This window comes from Oncorhynchus mykiss, chromosome 10, assembly GCF_057628025.1.
Source record: "Oncorhynchus mykiss isolate SJ-2025 chromosome 10, ASM5762802v1, whole genome shotgun sequence".
NCBI classification, from domain to species: Eukaryota; Metazoa; Chordata; class Actinopteri; order Salmoniformes; family Salmonidae; genus Oncorhynchus; species Oncorhynchus mykiss.
This window is the reverse complement of record NC_143031.1, coordinates 31509644-31528866: the sequence shown is the minus strand read 5'-3', so window position 1 is coordinate 31528866 and position 19223 is coordinate 31509644. Positions and strand designations below refer to the sequence as shown.

At 42.8% G+C, this 19223-nt stretch overlaps 1 protein-coding gene across 2 annotated transcripts in view; it reads right to left on the bottom strand.

Moving 5' to 3' along the window:
• The window catches only part of LOC110534883 (mediator of RNA polymerase II transcription subunit 13-like), a 142421-nt gene that overhangs the window by 51579 nt on the left and 71619 nt on the right, over positions 1-19223 (bottom strand). Inside the window, exons 5-8 of one of the 2 annotated variants that reach the window (XM_090186353.1) lie at positions 9893-10108; positions 9246-9449; positions 1616-1778; positions 657-767 (exon numbers count right to left, since the gene is read on the bottom strand). In XM_090186353.1, coding sequence (XP_090042479.1) covers positions 657-767; positions 1616-1778; positions 9246-9449; positions 9893-10108 — 694 coding nt within the window. The remainder of the gene's footprint in view (positions 1-656; positions 768-1615; positions 1779-9245; positions 9450-9892; positions 10109-19223) is intronic. The other variant, XM_090186354.1, reaches the window with a different exon arrangement.

The window sequence follows — 19223 nt, the reverse complement described above, 5'->3', positions numbered from 1 at the left end:
ACACACACACACACACCCACACAAGCGCACACACACACACACACACACACAAGTGCACACACACACACCCACACAAGCGCACACACACACACACACACACACACACACACACACACACACACACACACACACACACACACACACACACACACGTGATATTGTCTGTCTGTCTGTCCCAAACAGAAACAGCCTGGCAACAGTCAACCTCACATCCACACATTAACCCACTCTAGACGCAGCAGATCATTTGTCAACATTAGGGTCTACAGACACTCTCAATTTTTAGACCAGCTATCTCCCTACACAAGCCTTCTAGAGGTCGGAGTGGCCCCTGGGTCTCTCCCACTGGGTCCTAAATCACATCCAATTCCCTACATTGTGCACTACTATTGAACCCTGACAGGGTTGTTACTTAACAGACAAATAGAGATGAATGTCATATGCATTGAGATTAAAATACATCTCAGATTTTAGACTGACGTATCGAATGTTGTTTTGCTGAGTAAGACTTCCAATGAGTAAGACTTCCTTAAAAGGCAAGCTTGTGTCTACACAATAAACTAGAAGTATATCCCCTTACAGAGGCCTTAGGGTACAGGTCCTAGACAAGTGGAACACAAATAAACAAACAAATAAACACAGTATGCATCATTTACCTGGAGCAGTTGCAGTTTGACCTGTGTGTTGATTCTACAAAGTCCCAGGCCCCTACTTTCTCCATCAGCTCCTCCTCACAGGTACCGTTGACTGTCACTGAGAGCTTACGCCTGGACAACACAACACACAACCATTGACTCAAAACATTAACCATTTGTCCATTGTGTTTCTTACTACACTTCTCTAAAATATCAACTTGGTAAATGAAGCGTCATTGTGAAGGCGTGTGCCTGTTATTTGACAAACGTGTTAGGCAACGTTGATTGTGCGCGCGTGTGTGTGCGCGTGTTGTGGTAGATCCTGCATATTCTCTCTAGGCTTCGTTGAATGTGTCTATGGTGTGGTAAACATGTATGTGTGTGAGGTTTCTTTTGAGCTGTGCGTGAGCATGTGTTTGTTGACAGTGTGTGTGACCATGTGTTAGGGCTGCACAATTAATTGAATTCAGATCGAAATCGCAATATTGACATGCACAATATCCATAATGCAAGAGCTCCATATCTCATGCAACTCTTTTAAATGCCATTCAGTCGTGTTAGTGTACTCCATTTGTCATCTCTCTCCCTCTCTCCTCTTGCAGCTGCTTCGCACACACACCAAGCACCGCCTTCTGCCAGTCAAGCAGCACAGTTCCTTCTCCTCGCTGTTAGATTCACTATACGTTTGCATGCTGTTCTGTTAGGTCAAATGCAGTCAACAGATTGTTCCAAACAAGAACGATGCTACTTTCCACTTTGCTTCTTAATATAAATAATTGAATTTCTATAATTCCAACATTTCACCCAAGTGTTTTGATCTATATCGCAAGTCAAATCGGAATCGCGATATTCTGTAAAAAAAATTGTAAATACATATTTTGCCCATATCGTGCAGCTCACACGCCTATAGCAATTCTACTTCTTCTAGGGCTTTGGTTGAGAGTGTGTGTGTGCTGAGACAGTAGCAGAGACAGACGTACTTGTTCTGAGCTCTGTTGATATTGCACTCCTGCCAGACCCTCTCCACCACCTGGCTGGCTAGCCTGCGAGGGATCTTCAACTCGTGGTGACTGGTGCTGTCCACACTGAAGCCGTCCACAGCCGACGACATCTTCACCCACTTCAGAGCCGACTGGGAGTCCACTGGGGGAGGGAGGGATGGGAGGGAGAGGTTATGAATCGGCTCATGAAACCGCAAGTGGCAATGTTTATTGTCCTACAATTACCAGCTTTGACAACACACCTCTTGACCATTGGTCACAATATGGGGGTAAAGGCACCTGAGCAATAGAGCAAATGGAGAAGCTGCATCCCCACTTTCAAAATAGAGGTGCTGCAAACATGTTTTTGCACCCCAATTTCTTTTTGTTACCACAAAAGTATCCTGATCCATTGAGCAATTTTCGATGATTAGTAATGTTTTGAGCTAGTCTGTATTAAAATAGACTTTATACACTATATAGTGAATTAAAAGACTGCAGTTTGCACCCCCTCCCCTTGTCGTTCGGAAGATGAATGGTTTTGCTCTCTCGCTGCGTCTCTCCAGTGTTTTGGAACAGAGCAGTCAGAAAGCACTAGTTGCACCACTGGTCTTTTTGTCTATTTTGTTGACCTGTTGTTACATTTGTATTGTTGTTTAATGTCGGATGCACTCAGGGTGTTGTTACATATCATTTGAGCAGCATGCACCACGAGCAAATTTTGTCATTTGACTTTGCCTGTAAGAACCATGATGAGCACGGGCATGTCTGATTAGGCTTTGAGGTACCTCAGTCTCTGGGAGAATCTCAGTTGCCCTCTCTCCTCGCCTCCTTCTCAAAACTCATTGGGACCTCTGGCTTTTTCATCCAATGGGTTTTGAAAAGGAAGCGAGGAGAGAGGACACGAAGAGGACACGAGTAGTATGCAATTGGGATTCTCATGAGAAACTGCATGTCCGGTAGTTCGCGGGCTGTCAATGAGAAGCTAGCAAAGTAGATACTGAGAAATAATCTGCGCGCCTAATATTATTACATGATTACATTTTTGTGAGAAAAATTATCCACAAGCTTTTTACAGGCATTCAACACCATTCTGCATTTTTGCCATCTATTTCCCCAACGTCAGTCAGTTAAATCACATCGTTAAAATGTTTTCATTCAGTTTCAAAAGTAACAGTCCTGGCTAAGCCTGATATGCGAGTGCATCGTGGCTGCTTCGCGGTTACAATGTAGCAGGGGTTGGTACTAAAATTACATTCCAATCTTTTCGTTCTGAGTAAGTATGTACTGTAAGTAGCCTTGCCAGAGCCTTTGCTTGTGTGAGCCAGAACCGCTCATAAGGCAGGAGCCTATCTCCTGTTTCTGTAGTGAGGCAGCGTGATGTACAAGTACACCCCATGGACAGGATGCTAGTCTATCGCAGGGCCTTAACCCCAGTCTATTCTCCTTAATGCTGAGTGCCAAGCAGAGACGTATCAGGTCCCATTCTTACAGTCTTTTGTCTGACTCGGCCTTCCAATCTCAGGTCAGACACTAACCACAAGGCCAGTTGTTCTGAAAATGAGCATTCTTTTTTTTCTTTGTTTCGTGCCACTGTTCCGACCAGCAAAATAAAGTTCTGGACTGGTTCGAACCCCAAAAAGTAACGGTTTATATCATTCCTTTCTGTTCCTTTTTAAACCTCTGAAATGTGTACCTTTAGCGCAACATTAAATTATTAACCAATCAGTGCGGATAGAGCAGCTTGCTATGGAATAGGCAAGCTATTTACGTGCATTAGACATACAAGTGTATGGCGCGAGATGCGACAGAACTTTTTGGGGTGGGGAGCGAGCAAGAAAGTGTGGAGGAGGCTTGGTTTGAAATGCTGGGCATCTTGTTGTTATGACATGCATTATCTGAATTAGGCTGACCAAATTATACCTACGAGGTACAGATTCTATAAAGGAACTTTGAATGTCATTGAACAGAGAGTTGGCTTAATGTTGGACCAGCTAGCTAGCTAACAAGCTTGTGTGTGCAGAGCGACACCAGAATTGAAATAAAAATACTTCTAACCTTTTTGTAGTTAATACATCCAATGTGAAATGTGATAACTACAATATCATTAACTAGCATTTAAAAAGTGAATCCATTATTCTCTAATTAAAAATCTCTCTTCCTAATTTCTGAATCACGCTTGTAACATCAGTAGGCTACAGTTGCCTGTACTTCGGAGGGGCAGGTATCCTACACACACACACACACACACACACACACACACACACACACACACACACACACACAGGCAAATATTTTCAGCTGGCAGGCAGACACTGGAATACATTTCTGAATGACAGTGAGGGCTTTGCATAGACACTTCGTTGCGTTTTTGTGGGACTGGAAAAAAGTGCCTGGAATGTAAAATAACATTATTAACCGGTTCCCATGCTTTTAAAATAACTGTTCTGTTCCAGAATAGTATAGGTCACTTACTGGTTCTGATTCTGCTCCTCAAAAAAATGACTGGTTCCAACCGTTGCAATGTAGCCAAGCTGTCTGTAAGCACCTATGTTTTTTTCTAGTAATACACTGATTTTGATTACTGCATTGTTGGGTTTTGAGTTTGCAAGAAAGGCACTGTACTTGTGCATGTGACATTAAAACTTGAAACTATTAAACAGAATGACAATTAATAGTAGCCTAGTCCTGTAGCTGCAGGCTACAGATTTGATCAAATGTAGAACTGTTTTATCATTAAAAGGCAAGATTCTCAAGGTAGGCTATAGTAGAATGATTTTTGTTCAAAATGTGTGGTTCTAAGAACCAAAACACAATTACATTATGTATGCAGTGCTGTTCTTTGTTTCTATTAATCAAATTAGGCCTACACAATAACAAAATATGCAGGCTGTATATGAGTAACTCAAAAAATGTCTTAGTATGAGGTAGCTTTTATTAAAGAAAAGGTTGGAGAACCCTGCTTTAGCCAGTTCAGTTCAAATATGACCCATATTACCGGATCTACATTTGATTGTTTTTATTGCAGATTCGGGGGCCGCAATTTATGGATTGATATAGCTGCCAAATAATGACATATGTAATAATGCATTTTCAAGTTAACAGTCGTTGCTCAATCAAATACCAGATAACACTGACACATTGACAAAGAAAATTGTTAAAAGATACATCAAAATTCACATTTGTCATTGTATTACATTATTCTGATTCTGTTATTTGTGACAAAAAAGAAAATGAAAACATAACGTGCAATTTAACAATGCTTTTTCTTAACCTACTAAGTAAAACATTATAATTCTTATTAGGTAAAACAATATTATTCTCCCATTTTCAATTTCATTTCATTGTCATGCGTTACCCTGGCCACATTCTTAACAGTTTGGCCTGTCAATCGATCACTGTGGGTGGGATTGTCAGGGGAGGGGGCGAGATGTTTGTGAGTCAGAGGGTTGGTAGAGTTTCAGACCTGTCAATTCAATATTGGGGGTGGGATTTTCAGGGAAGGGAGTAGATTAGTAATCTAGTCATTAAAAAAACATTTTCAATATAATTTATTGTGTGAAAACCTAAGAAAATGTTTGTTTTCTGTTCATAAATATGGATACCCCTTGTGAAGAAAGTGTACAATTGCAGGAAACTATTTGAAAAAATGCCCCTCAAAAATATTGTAAAATGTTTTATTGTATTTAAAATATATATATACAGTGGGGCAAAAAAGTATTTAGTCAGCCACCAATTGTGCAAGTTCTCCCACTTTAAAAAGATGAGAGAGGCCTGTAATTTTCATCATAGGTACACTTCAACTGTGACAGACAAAATGAGAGAAAAAAATCCAGAAAATCACATTGTAGGATTTTTAATGAATTTATTTGCAAATTATGGTGGAAAATAAGTATTTGGTCACCTACAAACAAGCAACATTTCTGGCTCTCACAGACCTGTAACTTATTCTTTAAGAGGCTCCTCTGTCCTCCACTCATTACCTGCATTAATGGTTGTGACAGACACCTGTCCACAACCTCAAACAGTCACACTCCAAACTCCACTACGGCCAAGACCAAAGAGCTGTCAAAGGACACCAGAAACAAAATTGTAGACCTGCACCAGGCTGGGAAGACTGAATCTGCAATAGGTAAGCAGCTTGGTTTGAAGAAATCAACTGTGGGAGCAATTATTAGCAAATGGAAGACATACAAGAAAGACCACTGATGATCTCCCTCGATCTGGGGCTCCACGCAAGATCTCACCCCGTAGAGTCAAAATGATCACAAGAACGGTGAGCAAAAATCCCAAAACCACACGGGGGGACCTAGTGAATGACCTGCAGAGAGCTGGGACCAAAGTAACAAAGCCTACCATCAGTAACACACTACGCCGCCAGGGACTCAAATCCTGCAGTGCCAGACGTGTCCCCCTGCTTAAGCCAGTACATGTCCAGGCCCGTCTGAAGTTTGCTAGAGAGCATTTGGATGATCCAGAAGAAGATTGGGAGAATGTCATATGGTCAGATAAAACCAAAATATAACTTTTTGGTAAAAACTCAACTCGTCGTGTTTGGAGGACAAAGAATGCTGAGTTGCATCCAAAGAACACCATACCTACTGTGAAGCATGGGGGTGGAAACATCATGCTTTGGGTCTGTTTTTTCGCAAAGGGGCGGCAGGGTAGCCTAGTGGTTAGAGCGTTGGACTAGTAACCGGAAGGTTGCAAGTTCAAACCCCCAAGCTGACATGGTACAAATTTGTCGTTCTGCCCCTGAACAGGCAGTTAACCCACTATTCCTAGGCCGTCATTGAAAATAAGAATTTGTTCTTAACTGACTTGCCAAGTTAAATAAAGGTAAAATTAAAAAGGGACCAGGACGACTGATCCGTGTAAAGGAAAGAATGAATGGGGCCATGTATCGTGTTATTTTAAGTGAAAACCTTTGAAGATGAAACGAGGCTGGGTCTTTCAGCATGACAATGATCACACCGCCCAGGCAACGAAGGAGTGGCTTCGTAAGAAGCATTTCAAGGTCCTGGAGTGGCCTAGCCAGTCTCCAGATCTCAACCCCATAGAAAATCTTTGGAGGGAGTTGAAAGTCCGTGTTAACCAGCAACAGCCCCAAAACATCACTGCTCTAGAGGAGATCTGCATGGAGGAATGGGCCAAAATACCAGCAACAGTGTGTGAAAACCTTGTGAAGACTTACAGAAAACGTTTGACCTCTGTCATTGCCAACAAAGGGTATATAACAAAGTATTGAGATAAACTTTTGTTACTGACCAAATACTTATTTTCCACCATAATTTGCAAATAGATTCATAAAAAAATCCTACAATGTGATTTTCTGGATTTTTTTTTCTCATTTTGTCTGTTATAGTTGAAGTGTACCTATGATGAAAACGTTTTTGCCCCACTGTATATATTTTTCACCCCCACTTTTAGACAAAGTCAGGCGCCCATGTATGAGGGACATGTGTCACAGCAACTCTCCACACATTTTTATCATATATATTCTATTACTATATGATTTATGAAATATGATATATCATATTTACCTAATCCAGTAGTCAACAACTTTTTCTGGGTCAAGATCACTTTCTGAGTCAACATACAAGCCGGGATCTACCACTCAGATTTTTTTATACGTGATTTAAAAAAAGTAGGCCTATGCTACATTAACCTATTTAAAAAAGTACAGGAGCAATTAGGTGTGTGCAGTAGGCTATAGGCCCCTATTATCACCACATATCGGCTTTGCTTGAATTGCCCTGCCAATGCTTCGTAGTCAGATATTTAAAAAATATATATATTTCAAAATTTGAGGTAGGCTATATGATCACACTGGAAATAGATCAGCTGTTGTATCACTTCTGAGGCACAGCTTGCTTTTTATTTTTATTTTACTGGGCTGATGGTGCCTGCATCTGATGTTCAGTCTCAGCGGAGAGAGAGAGCAGCAGTCTGAGGGTCCGCCTCGCTACGCCCCTCCGCTGTCCCTTCCCTTCGTTGACACTGACCAAAAAGGGGATACCTTCTTCCAGCTGATGGCGAAACTCAAGTCACACAGCATTATTTCTGCCTCATGCACGAATTCATGTTGTTACTCCTATGAACAGAGAAGGTGAAATATTCCTCTATATAAAAAATGTAAAAAAGCCGCTAGCAATAACAACGCAAGCCTATTGATACATTTTCCTACTCTTTCATTACAGCTGCAGTGCTGGTTGTAGTGCGAGCGGAAGTAGGAAGGATGCGTAAATTTATGGCTTTTAAAAGTGTTGAATAAAAAGTGTTGACAGTGCTGGGTAAGAACTGAAACATGAACTCAGTCATAAAAACAGCAGCTCTTTGCTGTATTTGTTGTCAGTCTCTCTCTAGTCATGGTTTTACAGTGGCTTACAAAAGTATTCCCCCCATTAGCATTTTTCCTATTTTGTTGCCTTACAACCTGGAATTAAAATAGATTTTGGGGGGGGTTTGTATCATTTGATTTACACAACATGACTACCACTTTGAAGATGCAAAATCTTTTTTATTGGGAAACAAACAAGAAATAAGACAAAAACAGAAAACTTGAGTGTGCATAACTATTCACCCCCCAAAGTCAATACTTTGTAGGGCCACCTTTTGCAGCAATTACAGCTGCAAGTCTCTTGGAGTATGTCTCTATAAGCTTGGCACATCTAGCCACTGGGATTTTTGCCCGTTCTTCAAGGCAAAACTGCTCCAGCTCCTTCAAGTTGGATGGGTTCCGCTGGTGTACAGCAATCTTTAAATCATACCACAGATTCTCAATTGGATTGAGGTCTGGGCTTTGACCTGGCCATTCCAATACATTTAAATATACCCCTTAAACCCCTCAAGTGTTGCTTTAGCAGTATGCTTAGGGTCATTGTGCTTTTGGAAGGTGAACCTCCGTACCAGTCTCAATCTCTGGAAGACTGGAACAGGTTTCCCTCAAGAATTTCCCTGTATTTAGCACCATCCATCATTCCTTCAATTCTGACCAGTTTCCCAGTCCCTGCCGATGAAAAACATCCCCACAGCATGATGCTGCCACCACCATGCTTCACTGTGGAGATGGTGATCTCGGGGTGATGAGTGTTGGGTTTGCTACAGAAATAGCATTTTCCTTGATGGCCAAAAAGCTGTAATTGGTTGCACCAGATCTTATTTAGGGGATTCATAGCACGCACCACTTTTCATATGGTGCATATGCCCTGCACATACAGTACCACTTTGCATTTTTTAAATATATTTAAATAAGTTATTATTTGTATTTCACTTCACCAATTTGGACTATTTTGTGTATGTCCATTAGATGAAATCATAATAAAAATCTATTTAAATTACAGGTTGTAATGTAACAAAATAGGAAAAACACCAAGGTGGATGAATACTTTTGCAAAGGCACTGTAAAAGGTTTCAAAACTTTCAGTATCAACTTTGCTGTACCTTTCTTTTACGCCTGCTACGATACTGCTGATATGGTATTCTGTGCCATCCGATTGCCCAGCGGTAAGCCTATAGTGCACTTGATTTGCTCCCCGGGCCCGCCAGGAAGGTAGAGTTTGTACCACTGGCCTAATCTATAATATACAGACAGACTTAAATATAGGTTGACATGTTTCTATCCACGTACTCATTGTACCTGTATGGGCATCCTCGGGTGAGGTTGGGGGCGTGAGGGTGACTGAGGAGATGGCAGGGTCTCGTTGGGATGCAGGCACTTGGTGGCCACCAGAATAGATGGCGGTGCAGTGCGAGGACCCCTGGGGGACCACGGCCGGGATGTCAGACTGGGGCACCAGCACCAGGCAGGCTGGGTACACCATCCTCACACCACCTGGAGGTAGAGACAAACACCCACTCATTATTAGCAGTTAAGTATGTATGTGATCCGTGCAGGAATGGAACCCCCGTCCCTTTTCCCCATTTCATATACAGTGCATTCAGAAAGTATTCAGACCCCTTGACTTTTTCCACATTTTGTTACATTACATTACAGCCTTATTCCAAAATGAATTAAATCACCCCCCCCCCCTCATTAATCTACACACAATACCCCATAATGATAAAGCAAAAACAGTTTTTTAGATTTTTTTTGCAAATGTGTAAAAAAATATATATAATTTAAACATCACATGTTTAAGTAGTCAGACCCTTCACTCAGTTCTTATTTGAAGCATCTTTGGAAGCAATTACAGACTCTTTTTTTTTTTTACCCCTGTAACATAACAAAATGTGGAAAAAGTCAAGAGGTCTGTGTTGGCGAGAGAGAGGTCTTACCAACGAGGACCTCCACAGCGGCCAGCGAGTCATCCTCCCAGTCCATGTACTCCATCTTGTCCTCCGATGGAGAGTCATTTTTGTCCTTGTCTTTAGAGCTGGGGCTTATGGGATAGAATTGGTTCCACTCCTCTATCAGTTTCTGGGTGGGAGGGTCTGACAGCTTGAATGACTGACCTGTCAGAGTCCCGTTCAGACCAAACGGACTTAGGATGACTGGAGGGAGAGAGGGAGAGAGAGGTAGAGAGAAAAAGAGATACACACAGCCAGTCTCAGTACAGAACCTGTGTTACTTCAGAATAAATCCCCATCCCCATCATACTGCATCCATCCATCCTGGGGCGGCAGGGTAGCCTAGTGGTTAGAGCGTTGGACTAGTAACCGGCATGGTTGCAAACCCCCAAGCTGACAAGGTACACATCTGTTGTTCTGCCCCTGAACAGGCTGTTAACCCACTGTTCCTAGGCCGTCATTGTAAATAAGAATTTGTTCTTAACTGACTTGCCTAGTTAAATAAAGGTAAAAATAAAATTACGCCCGTGTTCTTTTCTGTCATCCTTTCATTCATTCTCCTTCCACCCATCACCCCCATTCCTTCATCCCTGCCACCAGCCATCCAGTGTGCATATTTCATACAGAATTTACCCCACTGTTTTACCCAAAAGGCTCAGACTTTTCTGTTTCCATTTACTTGGACCGGCACCCGTGTCTCACTGGGCCATGTCTCCGGCGTACGTGCTCTGACCTGCTCTGACTTGAGGACAATGCCAGGTCACTGGTACTTTTCAGCTGACATTGACATAACAATGTCTAACTGTGAACTTTAACACATTCTCACAAAGCAACAGTCTTTGTTGCAGAGGTTGTTGATTCTACTTTTTACAAGTCCTCAGTAACCAAGATTCCATCCAACTTTTTTATGCGAGTAAAGTATATGACAGGCCTGATATAAACAGAACATTTGTCTGTAAACTTTCCAAAGATAAAATGTATTATGCGATAAATGTCGGTGGAAACACTTTTATGCACAAATATTTATAGAATAACCATTATATCAAAGTAAACTTTGAGTCACGGGATGACATGTTGCGTGGTCCTCCCTCTACGACTTGGCAAAGCATGCAGTTTACTTAGTTACATATTAAATAAGTTATGATGAACTTCACAAGGTGGTGAAAGTGCACAGTAACGAGCTTGATGCTACGTTCTAATACATTTTGAGGGTCTTATTCTGGTGATGCTAGGCTGTCCATAATAATCTCATCATGTATTGTAGGTTATACATGCACTGTATCTGGAGCTGATGTCTAGTTAAATAAAGGTCAAAAATAAAAATAATAATAATAATTGAGTACACGTGCCAATACCAGTGGGCACACTCGCTATATAACGCAACATTTTTGTGAGAAAACCCTCAGTCGAGTTGAAAATGCGATGGAAACTCATTTAACTTGTATAACCCAATTAACTTGTATAATTTAACCACAAAAGGTATTTTTATATGCACTGCCTCATCACGCACAGCTTTTAATCAGCAACAAGTCAAGTTGATGGAAATATCTCTTGTGGGGGGAAAAAAATTATGCCGATTTTATAATATCTGCATAAAAATCTGTCGACAATTGTATGGAAACCTAGCTATAGTCAGCCCTAGCTATGGAAACACAATTTCCCTAGTATAATATAAGGGTGTATACAAGGCTTGGGTGGTATCAATATTTTCATATCATCATACCGTCCTTCTCTCATCAAGGGATTTACGGAATTAACGGCATTGCGCACAAGGGGGCGCTAAAAACACAAGAAAATCCCATTAGGCCTCTATTAGGGGCGAAATCACACACCTAAATGCTAACAATTGAAAACTAACCTAAACTAATTGCAAAGACAGCTTAAAAGGTTATACAAGCAGAGCTAATAGTGGGGACATTTACAAGCAAAAGTGAATGAGAGAAATTGGGCAAATGAATAAAGTTGTGATGCTGCTCTTCCTTCAGAAAAACATGCATGTGTATGGGGAGCAGATGGGAGAAGAAAGGAGGAGGGACAAAATGCTTATAGGAAGCAGAGGGGGGAACTAATCTCTTTGACTTTTGGCAGAAAGATAAAAGATACAGTTGAAATTGGAAGTTTACATACACCTTAGCCAAATACATTTAAACTCACGTTTTCACAATTCCTGACATTTAATCCTAGTAAAGATTCCCTGTTTTAGGTCAGTTAGGATCACCACTTTATTTTAAGAATGTGAAATGTCAGAATAATAGTAGAGAGAATGATTTATTTCAGCTTTTATGTCTTTCATCACATTTCCAGTAGGTCAGAAGTTTGCATGCAGTCAATTAGTATTTGGTAGCATTGCTTTTAAATGGTTTAACTTGGGTCAAACGTTTTGGGTAACCTTCCACAAGCTTCCCAAAATATGTTGGGTGAATTTTGGCCAATTCCTCCTGACAGAGCTGGTGTAAATGAGTCAGGTTTGTAGGCCTCTTTGCTCGCAGTTCTGTCCTCACATAAACTATAGGATTGAGGACAGGGCTTTGTGATGGCTACTCCAATACCTTGACTTTGTTGTCCTTAAGCCATTTTGCTACAACTTTGGAAGTATCCATGGGGTCAATGTCCATTTGGAAGACCCATTTGCGACCAAACTTTAACTTCCTGACTGATGTCTTGAGATGTTGCTTCAAAATATCCACATAATTTTACTTCCTAGTGATGCCATTTATTTTGTGAAGTGCACCAGTCCCTCCTGCAGCAAAGCACCACCAAAACATGATGCTGCCACCCCCGTGCTTCAAGGTTGGGATGGAGTTCTTCGGCTTGCAAGCCTCCCCCTTTTCCCTCCAAACACAACGATGGTCATTATGGCCAAACAGTTCTATTTTTGTTTCATCAGACCAGAGGACATTTCTCCAAAAAGGATGATCGTTGTCCCCATGTGCAGTGGCAAACCATAGCCTGGCTTTATTATGGCGGTTTTGGAGCAGTGGCTTCTTCCTTGCTGAGTTGCCTTTCAGGTTATGTTGATATAGGACTCGTTTTAATGTGGATATAGATACTTTTGTACCTGACCCAGCATCTTCACAAGGTCCTTTGCTGTTGTTCTGGGATTGATTTACACTTTTCACATCAAAGTAGGTTCATCTTTAAAACCTGTTAAGGATATGGCAGACATACGCCCCCTTTGGAGAGATTGGGTACCCCTAGTAAACTGGAAAAAAAATCTGTCAAAAATTGCTAATTGGCACGCACTAAGAATATTTTTGCGTTCCATGCGCCACCGTTTCAGCTGAACGTGGGAGGGTTGATTCCCAATTGGGAACCAGTATCGTAGACAGGTTAAGAGACAGAACGCATCTCCTGCCTGAGCCGTATGATGGCTGCATTGTCCCATGGTGTTTATACTTGCGTACTATTGTTTGTACAGATGATATTGGTTCCTTCAGGCGTTTGGAAATGCCTCCCAAGGATGAACCAGACTTGTGGAGGTCTACAAAAACAATTCTGAGGATTTGGCTGATTGCTTTTGATTAACCCATGATGTCAAGCAAAGAGGCACTGAGTTTGAAGGTAGGCCATGAAATACATCCACAGGTACACCTCCAATTGACTCAAATTATGTAGCCTATCAGAAGCTTCTAGAGCCATGACATCATTTTCTGGAACATTCCAAGCTGTTTAAAGGCAGTCAACTTAGTGTATGTAAACTTCTGACCAAATGGAATTGTGATACAGTGAATTATAAGTGAAATAATCTGTCTGTAAACAATATGGGAAAAATGACTTGTGTCATGCACAAAGTAGATGTCCTAACCGACTTGCCAAAACTATAGTTTGTTACCAAGAAACTTGTGGAGTGGTTGAAAAATGAGTTTTAATGACTCCAACCTAAGTGTATGTAAACTTCAGACTTCAACTGTATATACTGTATATGCAATGCATTCGGAAGTATTAAGAGCCCTTGACTTTTTCCATGTTTTGTTACATTAAAGCCTTATTCTAAAATTGATTAAATTATACATTTTCATCATCAATCTACACACAATACCCCATAATGAGACAGAGAAAAAATATTTTAATTATTTTTTTGCAAAGGTATTAATAATGAAAAAATGAAATATATCCAAGTCCTTTGCTATGAGACTCGAAATTGAGCTCAGGTACATCCTGTTTCCATTGATCATCCTTGAGATGTTTCTACAACTTGATTGAAATCTAAATTCAATTGATTGGACATGCTTTGGAAAGGCACACACCTGTCTATATAAGGTTCCACAGTTGAAAGTGCATGTCAGAGCAAAATCCAAGCCATGAGGTCGAAGGAATTGTCCTTAGAGATCCGAGACAGGATTGTGTTGAGGCACAGATCTGGGGAAGGGTACCAAAAGATTTCTGCAGCATTGAAGGTCCCCAAGAACACAGTGGCCTCCATCATTCTTAAATGGAAGAAGTTTGGAACCACCAAGACTTTTCCTAGAGCTGAACGTCCGTACAAACTGAGCAATCAGGGGAGAAGGGCCTTCGTCAGGGAGATGGCCAAGAACCCGATGGTCACTCTAACAGAGCTCCAGAGTTCATCTGTGGAGATGGGAGAACCTTCCAGAAGGACAACCATCTCTGCAGCACTCCACCAACCATTGCCAGACGGAAGCCACTCCTCAGTAAAAGGCACATGACAGCCTGCTTGGAGTTTGCCAAAATGAACCTAAATGTCTCTCAGAGCATGAGAAACAAGATTCTCTGGTCTGATAAAACGAATACTGAACTCTTTGGCCTGAATGCCAAGCGTCAAGTCTGGAGGAAATCTGGCGCCATCCCTACAGTGAAGCATGTTGGTGGCAGCATCATGCTGTGGGGATGTTTTACAGCTGCAGGGACTGGGAGACCATTCAGGATCGAGGGAAAGATGAACGGAGCAAAGTACAGAGAGATCCTTGATGGAAACCTGTTCCAGAGCACTCAGGACCTCAGACTGGGGCTAAGGTTCACCTTCTAGCAGGACAACAGCTCTAAGCACACAGCAAAAACAATGCAGGAGTGGCTTCGAGACAAGTCTCTGAATGTCCTTGAGAGGCCCAGTCAGAGCCCGGACTTGAACATGATCGAATATCTCTGGAAAGAACTGAAAATAGCTGTGCAGCGACGCTTCCTGATGGGCCGACCCTAGGTGGTGAGGGTAAGCAACATCCCCTCCGCCACACTGACCCTAAACACAGGGGCTCCACAGGGGTGTGTACTTAGTCCCCTCCTGTACTCTCTGTTCACCCACGACTGCGTGAACTGATCCCCGGCGACGTTAAGTCAGCCTACAGGGAGGTCAGTGACCTGGCAGTGTGGTGCCAGAACAACAACCTCTCCCTAAATGTCAGTAAGATCAAGGAGCTGATCGTTGAATACAAGAAACGGGGGACAAGCATGCCTCCATCCACATTGACGTGGCCAAATGGAGCAGGACGAGAGCTTCAAGTTTCTCAGTTTCCAAATCACAAAATACTTAAAATGGTCCAAACAAACGCGCACAGTAGTGAAGAAGGTGCGACAGCGCCTCTTCCCCCTCAGGATGTTGGGGAAAAAAATGCTGTACCATTGACAGCATTTTGACTGTCTTCATCACTAACTGGTATGGTAATAGCACCGCCCTCGATCGCATGGCGCTACAGAGGGTGGTGTGGACAACGCTGTACACCACTGGGGCCGAGCTCCCTGCCATCCAGGACATCTTTATCAGGCGTAGTGGTAAGAAGGCCTGGAAAATCGTTAAAAACTATTCTCTCTGCTTCCGCACGGCAAGCAGTACCGGTGGATCAAGTCTGGCACCAACAGGCTCTTGAACAGCTTCTATCCCCAAGCAATAAGACTGATAAATAGCTAACAAACTATCCGAGTTAACGTTCTATCCCCTTATTGACCTTTTATTTTTGCACTGTCTCTATGCACACTCATGGGGCCCTACACACTCACTCCATTATCTGCTCACTCACACATAATGCACATACATTTATACTGACTCTACACCCACTCACATACAAGCTGCTGCTACTCTGTTTATCTTATATCCTATTGCCTAGTCACCTTACACCTATACATACTGAATCTTTCTCCATCAGTCTGTATTTAGAATGCTTACTTAGTTGTGTTCTTCATATACTTCTTCTTGTTTTTTTTTGTATTACATTGTTATTGATTATTGGGTTTTGAGTTTGCAAGAAAGGCATTTCACTGAATTTTTGCACGTGATATCAAAACTTGAAACTAACAGGGGCTGGCTGGCTTGAGGGAGGGAGGGAGAAGGGGGAGAGAAGGCAGTCTCACAGACAGAGAGAACATCTGGAACCCACACAGTGCTGGCCAGCTAAATGCAAGCCACTCAAGGTCAGGACATTTTAAGGAGAAGGGTAGTCAATCTATATTCATATTCCCACCACGCTGAGATTAAATGGAGGGGCCATAGTAGCTAGTAAGTGGATGGTGACCTCACCAGACAATTGAGTGGACATCCAGTTTCCTCAGAAACTACAATGGGAAACAAACAGACAGTGTGACAAGACTGACTGAATCATACACACCTCTGATGTTCTATGCTGTCCACTCCATAATACACAACCCTCCCTCCATCCCCTTCTCTCTTTCTGTCTCCATCTCCCTGAAGACATGGTAAATATGGTCAGATCAGTCAAAGGTGCTGAGAGTTCATTACATTCACGCTGCACTGTTTTATGAGGTCATATCTTGAAAAGGCTGGAGTGCTCTGCCGCACACTAAACCAAGCCTGTCAGAGATGAGAGGAGGGAGGGAGTGAGGGAGGTGTAGGAGGGCGGGGGACTAGCCGACGTCAGCCCCTCTTTGCCGCTATGCTCGGTCTGCTAAAACAGACACATAGCTCATGGCGAGAACACATACCGGCACACACACCCTGGGAATTCTGCGGGTTTGTTAGTACTGATGTCAAATACACAACAACCACCTATTCATAGAAGGGCAGTGCTCTGACATAAAGTACTGGACACATCAGTGGTCCCAGCACAGAGCATTAAACGCCGGCTTTAATTGAAGATCATTTGATGACCAGAGGACAATTGACTCCACATTAAACCCATTGATCCATTTGCCTTAGCATAATGGCACCAAACACATAGAGTAGCATATCTTCCTGTCTGCCACCTCAAGTCCCATACAAAGTATTGGCAAGTTGGTATGTTGGAAAAAAAGCAGAAGGTCTGGTCCACTATCTGATATACTTTCCAAACCCTGATATAGCATACATCTTCTGACACATACTAGTGACTGAAGAGAGACAGAAAGTGGAAAGCTGTGCTATCTAATTACAGTATCTATCTATCTAAACTCAGCAAAAAAAGAAACGTCCCTTTTTCAGGACCCTGTCTTTCAAAGATAATTCATAAAAATCCAAATAACTTCACAAATCTTAAACACTGTTTCCCATGCCTGTTCAATGAACCATAAACAATTAATGAACATGCATCTGTGGAACGGTTGTTAAGACATTAACAGTTTACAGACGGTAGGCAATTAAGAGGCCTTTCCACGGACTCTGGAAAAACACCAAAAGAAAGATGCCCAGGGTCCCTGCTCATCTGCGTGAACGTGCCTTAGGCATGCTGCAAGGAGGCATGAGGACTGCAGATGTGGCCAGGGCAATATACTGCAATGTCCGTACTGTGAAACGCCTAAGACAGCGCTACAGGGAGACAGAACGGACAGCTGATCGTCCTCACAGTGGCAGACCACGTGTAATAACACCTGCACAGGATAAGTACATCCGAACATGACACCTGCGGGACAGGTACAGGATGGCAACAACAACTGCCCGAGTTACACCAGGAACGCACAATCCCTCCATCAGTGCTCAGACTGTCCGCAATAGGCTGAGAGAGGCTGGACTGAGAGCTTGTAGGCCTGTTGTAAGGCAGGTCCTCACCAGACATCACCGGCAACAACGTCACCTATGGGCACAAACCCACCGTCACTGGACCAGACAGGACTGGCAAAAAGTGCTCTTCACTGACGAGTCACGGTTTTGTCTCACCAGGGGTGATGGTTGGATTTGCGTTTATTGTTGAAGGAATGAGCGTTAAACCGAGGCCTGTACTCTGGAGCGGGATTGATTTGGAGGTGGAGGGGCCATCATGGTCTGGGGCGGTGTGTCACAGCATCATCAGACTGAGCTTGTTGTCATTGCAGGCAATCTCAACACTGTGCGTTACAGGGAAGACATCCTCCTCCCTCATGAGGTACCCTTCCTGCAGGCTCATCCTGACATGACCCTCCAGCATGACAATGCCACCAGCCATACTGCTCGTTCTGTTCTGTATTTCTGTAAAACGCTGAAGGATGGGGCTGGAGAAATGTAACCACTCTCAAATTCATAGACAGAGCTATGAACTGACCATCCATCATATCATTTATTTATTTTTCACCGTGTTTTGAGGCTATACGGTGTTTGTTTACATTTACATGACTTTTACATTTAAACAGCACCAGGCTCTAACTTAAATTGACATTATTACTGTGAGGCTAGTGGGGGGAAAGAATGACTGCAGCTAATTTTCCCTGTGCAGTGCTGCACTCCAGTCAGATCAGAGAATGGACAGAGTGATCAACATTATTAGGTTCCAGGTGGGAAGGGAGGTGGTGGGAAGGAGTGGGGTAGGCATTTTGTTAGTTAACCTAAGGCAAAGCCCTTGTGCCTGGTGTAATGATCGCTCCCTCAAGCTTTCCTCCTTCTCCTCCTCTTTCTTTTGTTAGGATTTATTTTATTGCAGTTTTTTTGTAGGCTCCCTCCTCTCTGTCCTCTGCATGTCTTTTACAGCTAATTGTACAGATGTCTCCAGCAGCAGACCTCAGCTAGTGGGGACAGCCCTCTGAGGGCTAGAGGGAGGGGGAGGGACAGAGGGAGGAAGAAAGAAGAAGAGGAAAAAGAAGGTGGAGGGAGAGAGAGAATGAGATGAAGAGAAGGATGGGAGCAGGGGACAGGTGGAGAAAAGAGGGAGGAGTAAGTGAGGAAGAGTAGGAGGACAGGGAAAAGCAGAACATGTGGATAGATGGGGGAGGGACAGAGGGGGTGTGTGGGGGCTGCTGGTGGCACATCATTACTGTCAGGCTGTCTGATGAAGGAGCAGAGCGGAGGAGAGGAGCCTGTTCTTAATACCTGAGGATTACCCCTGTCTTCTATAGAGACATGACACGAAGCTGAGAGAACAGAGCAGTCTGTTCTCACACAGCACTGATATACTCTACCTCTTTTTCCCCCTTTGGGTTCTACATGTGCTCAAAGCCAATGATACATGTTCACTTAAGCAATAAACTC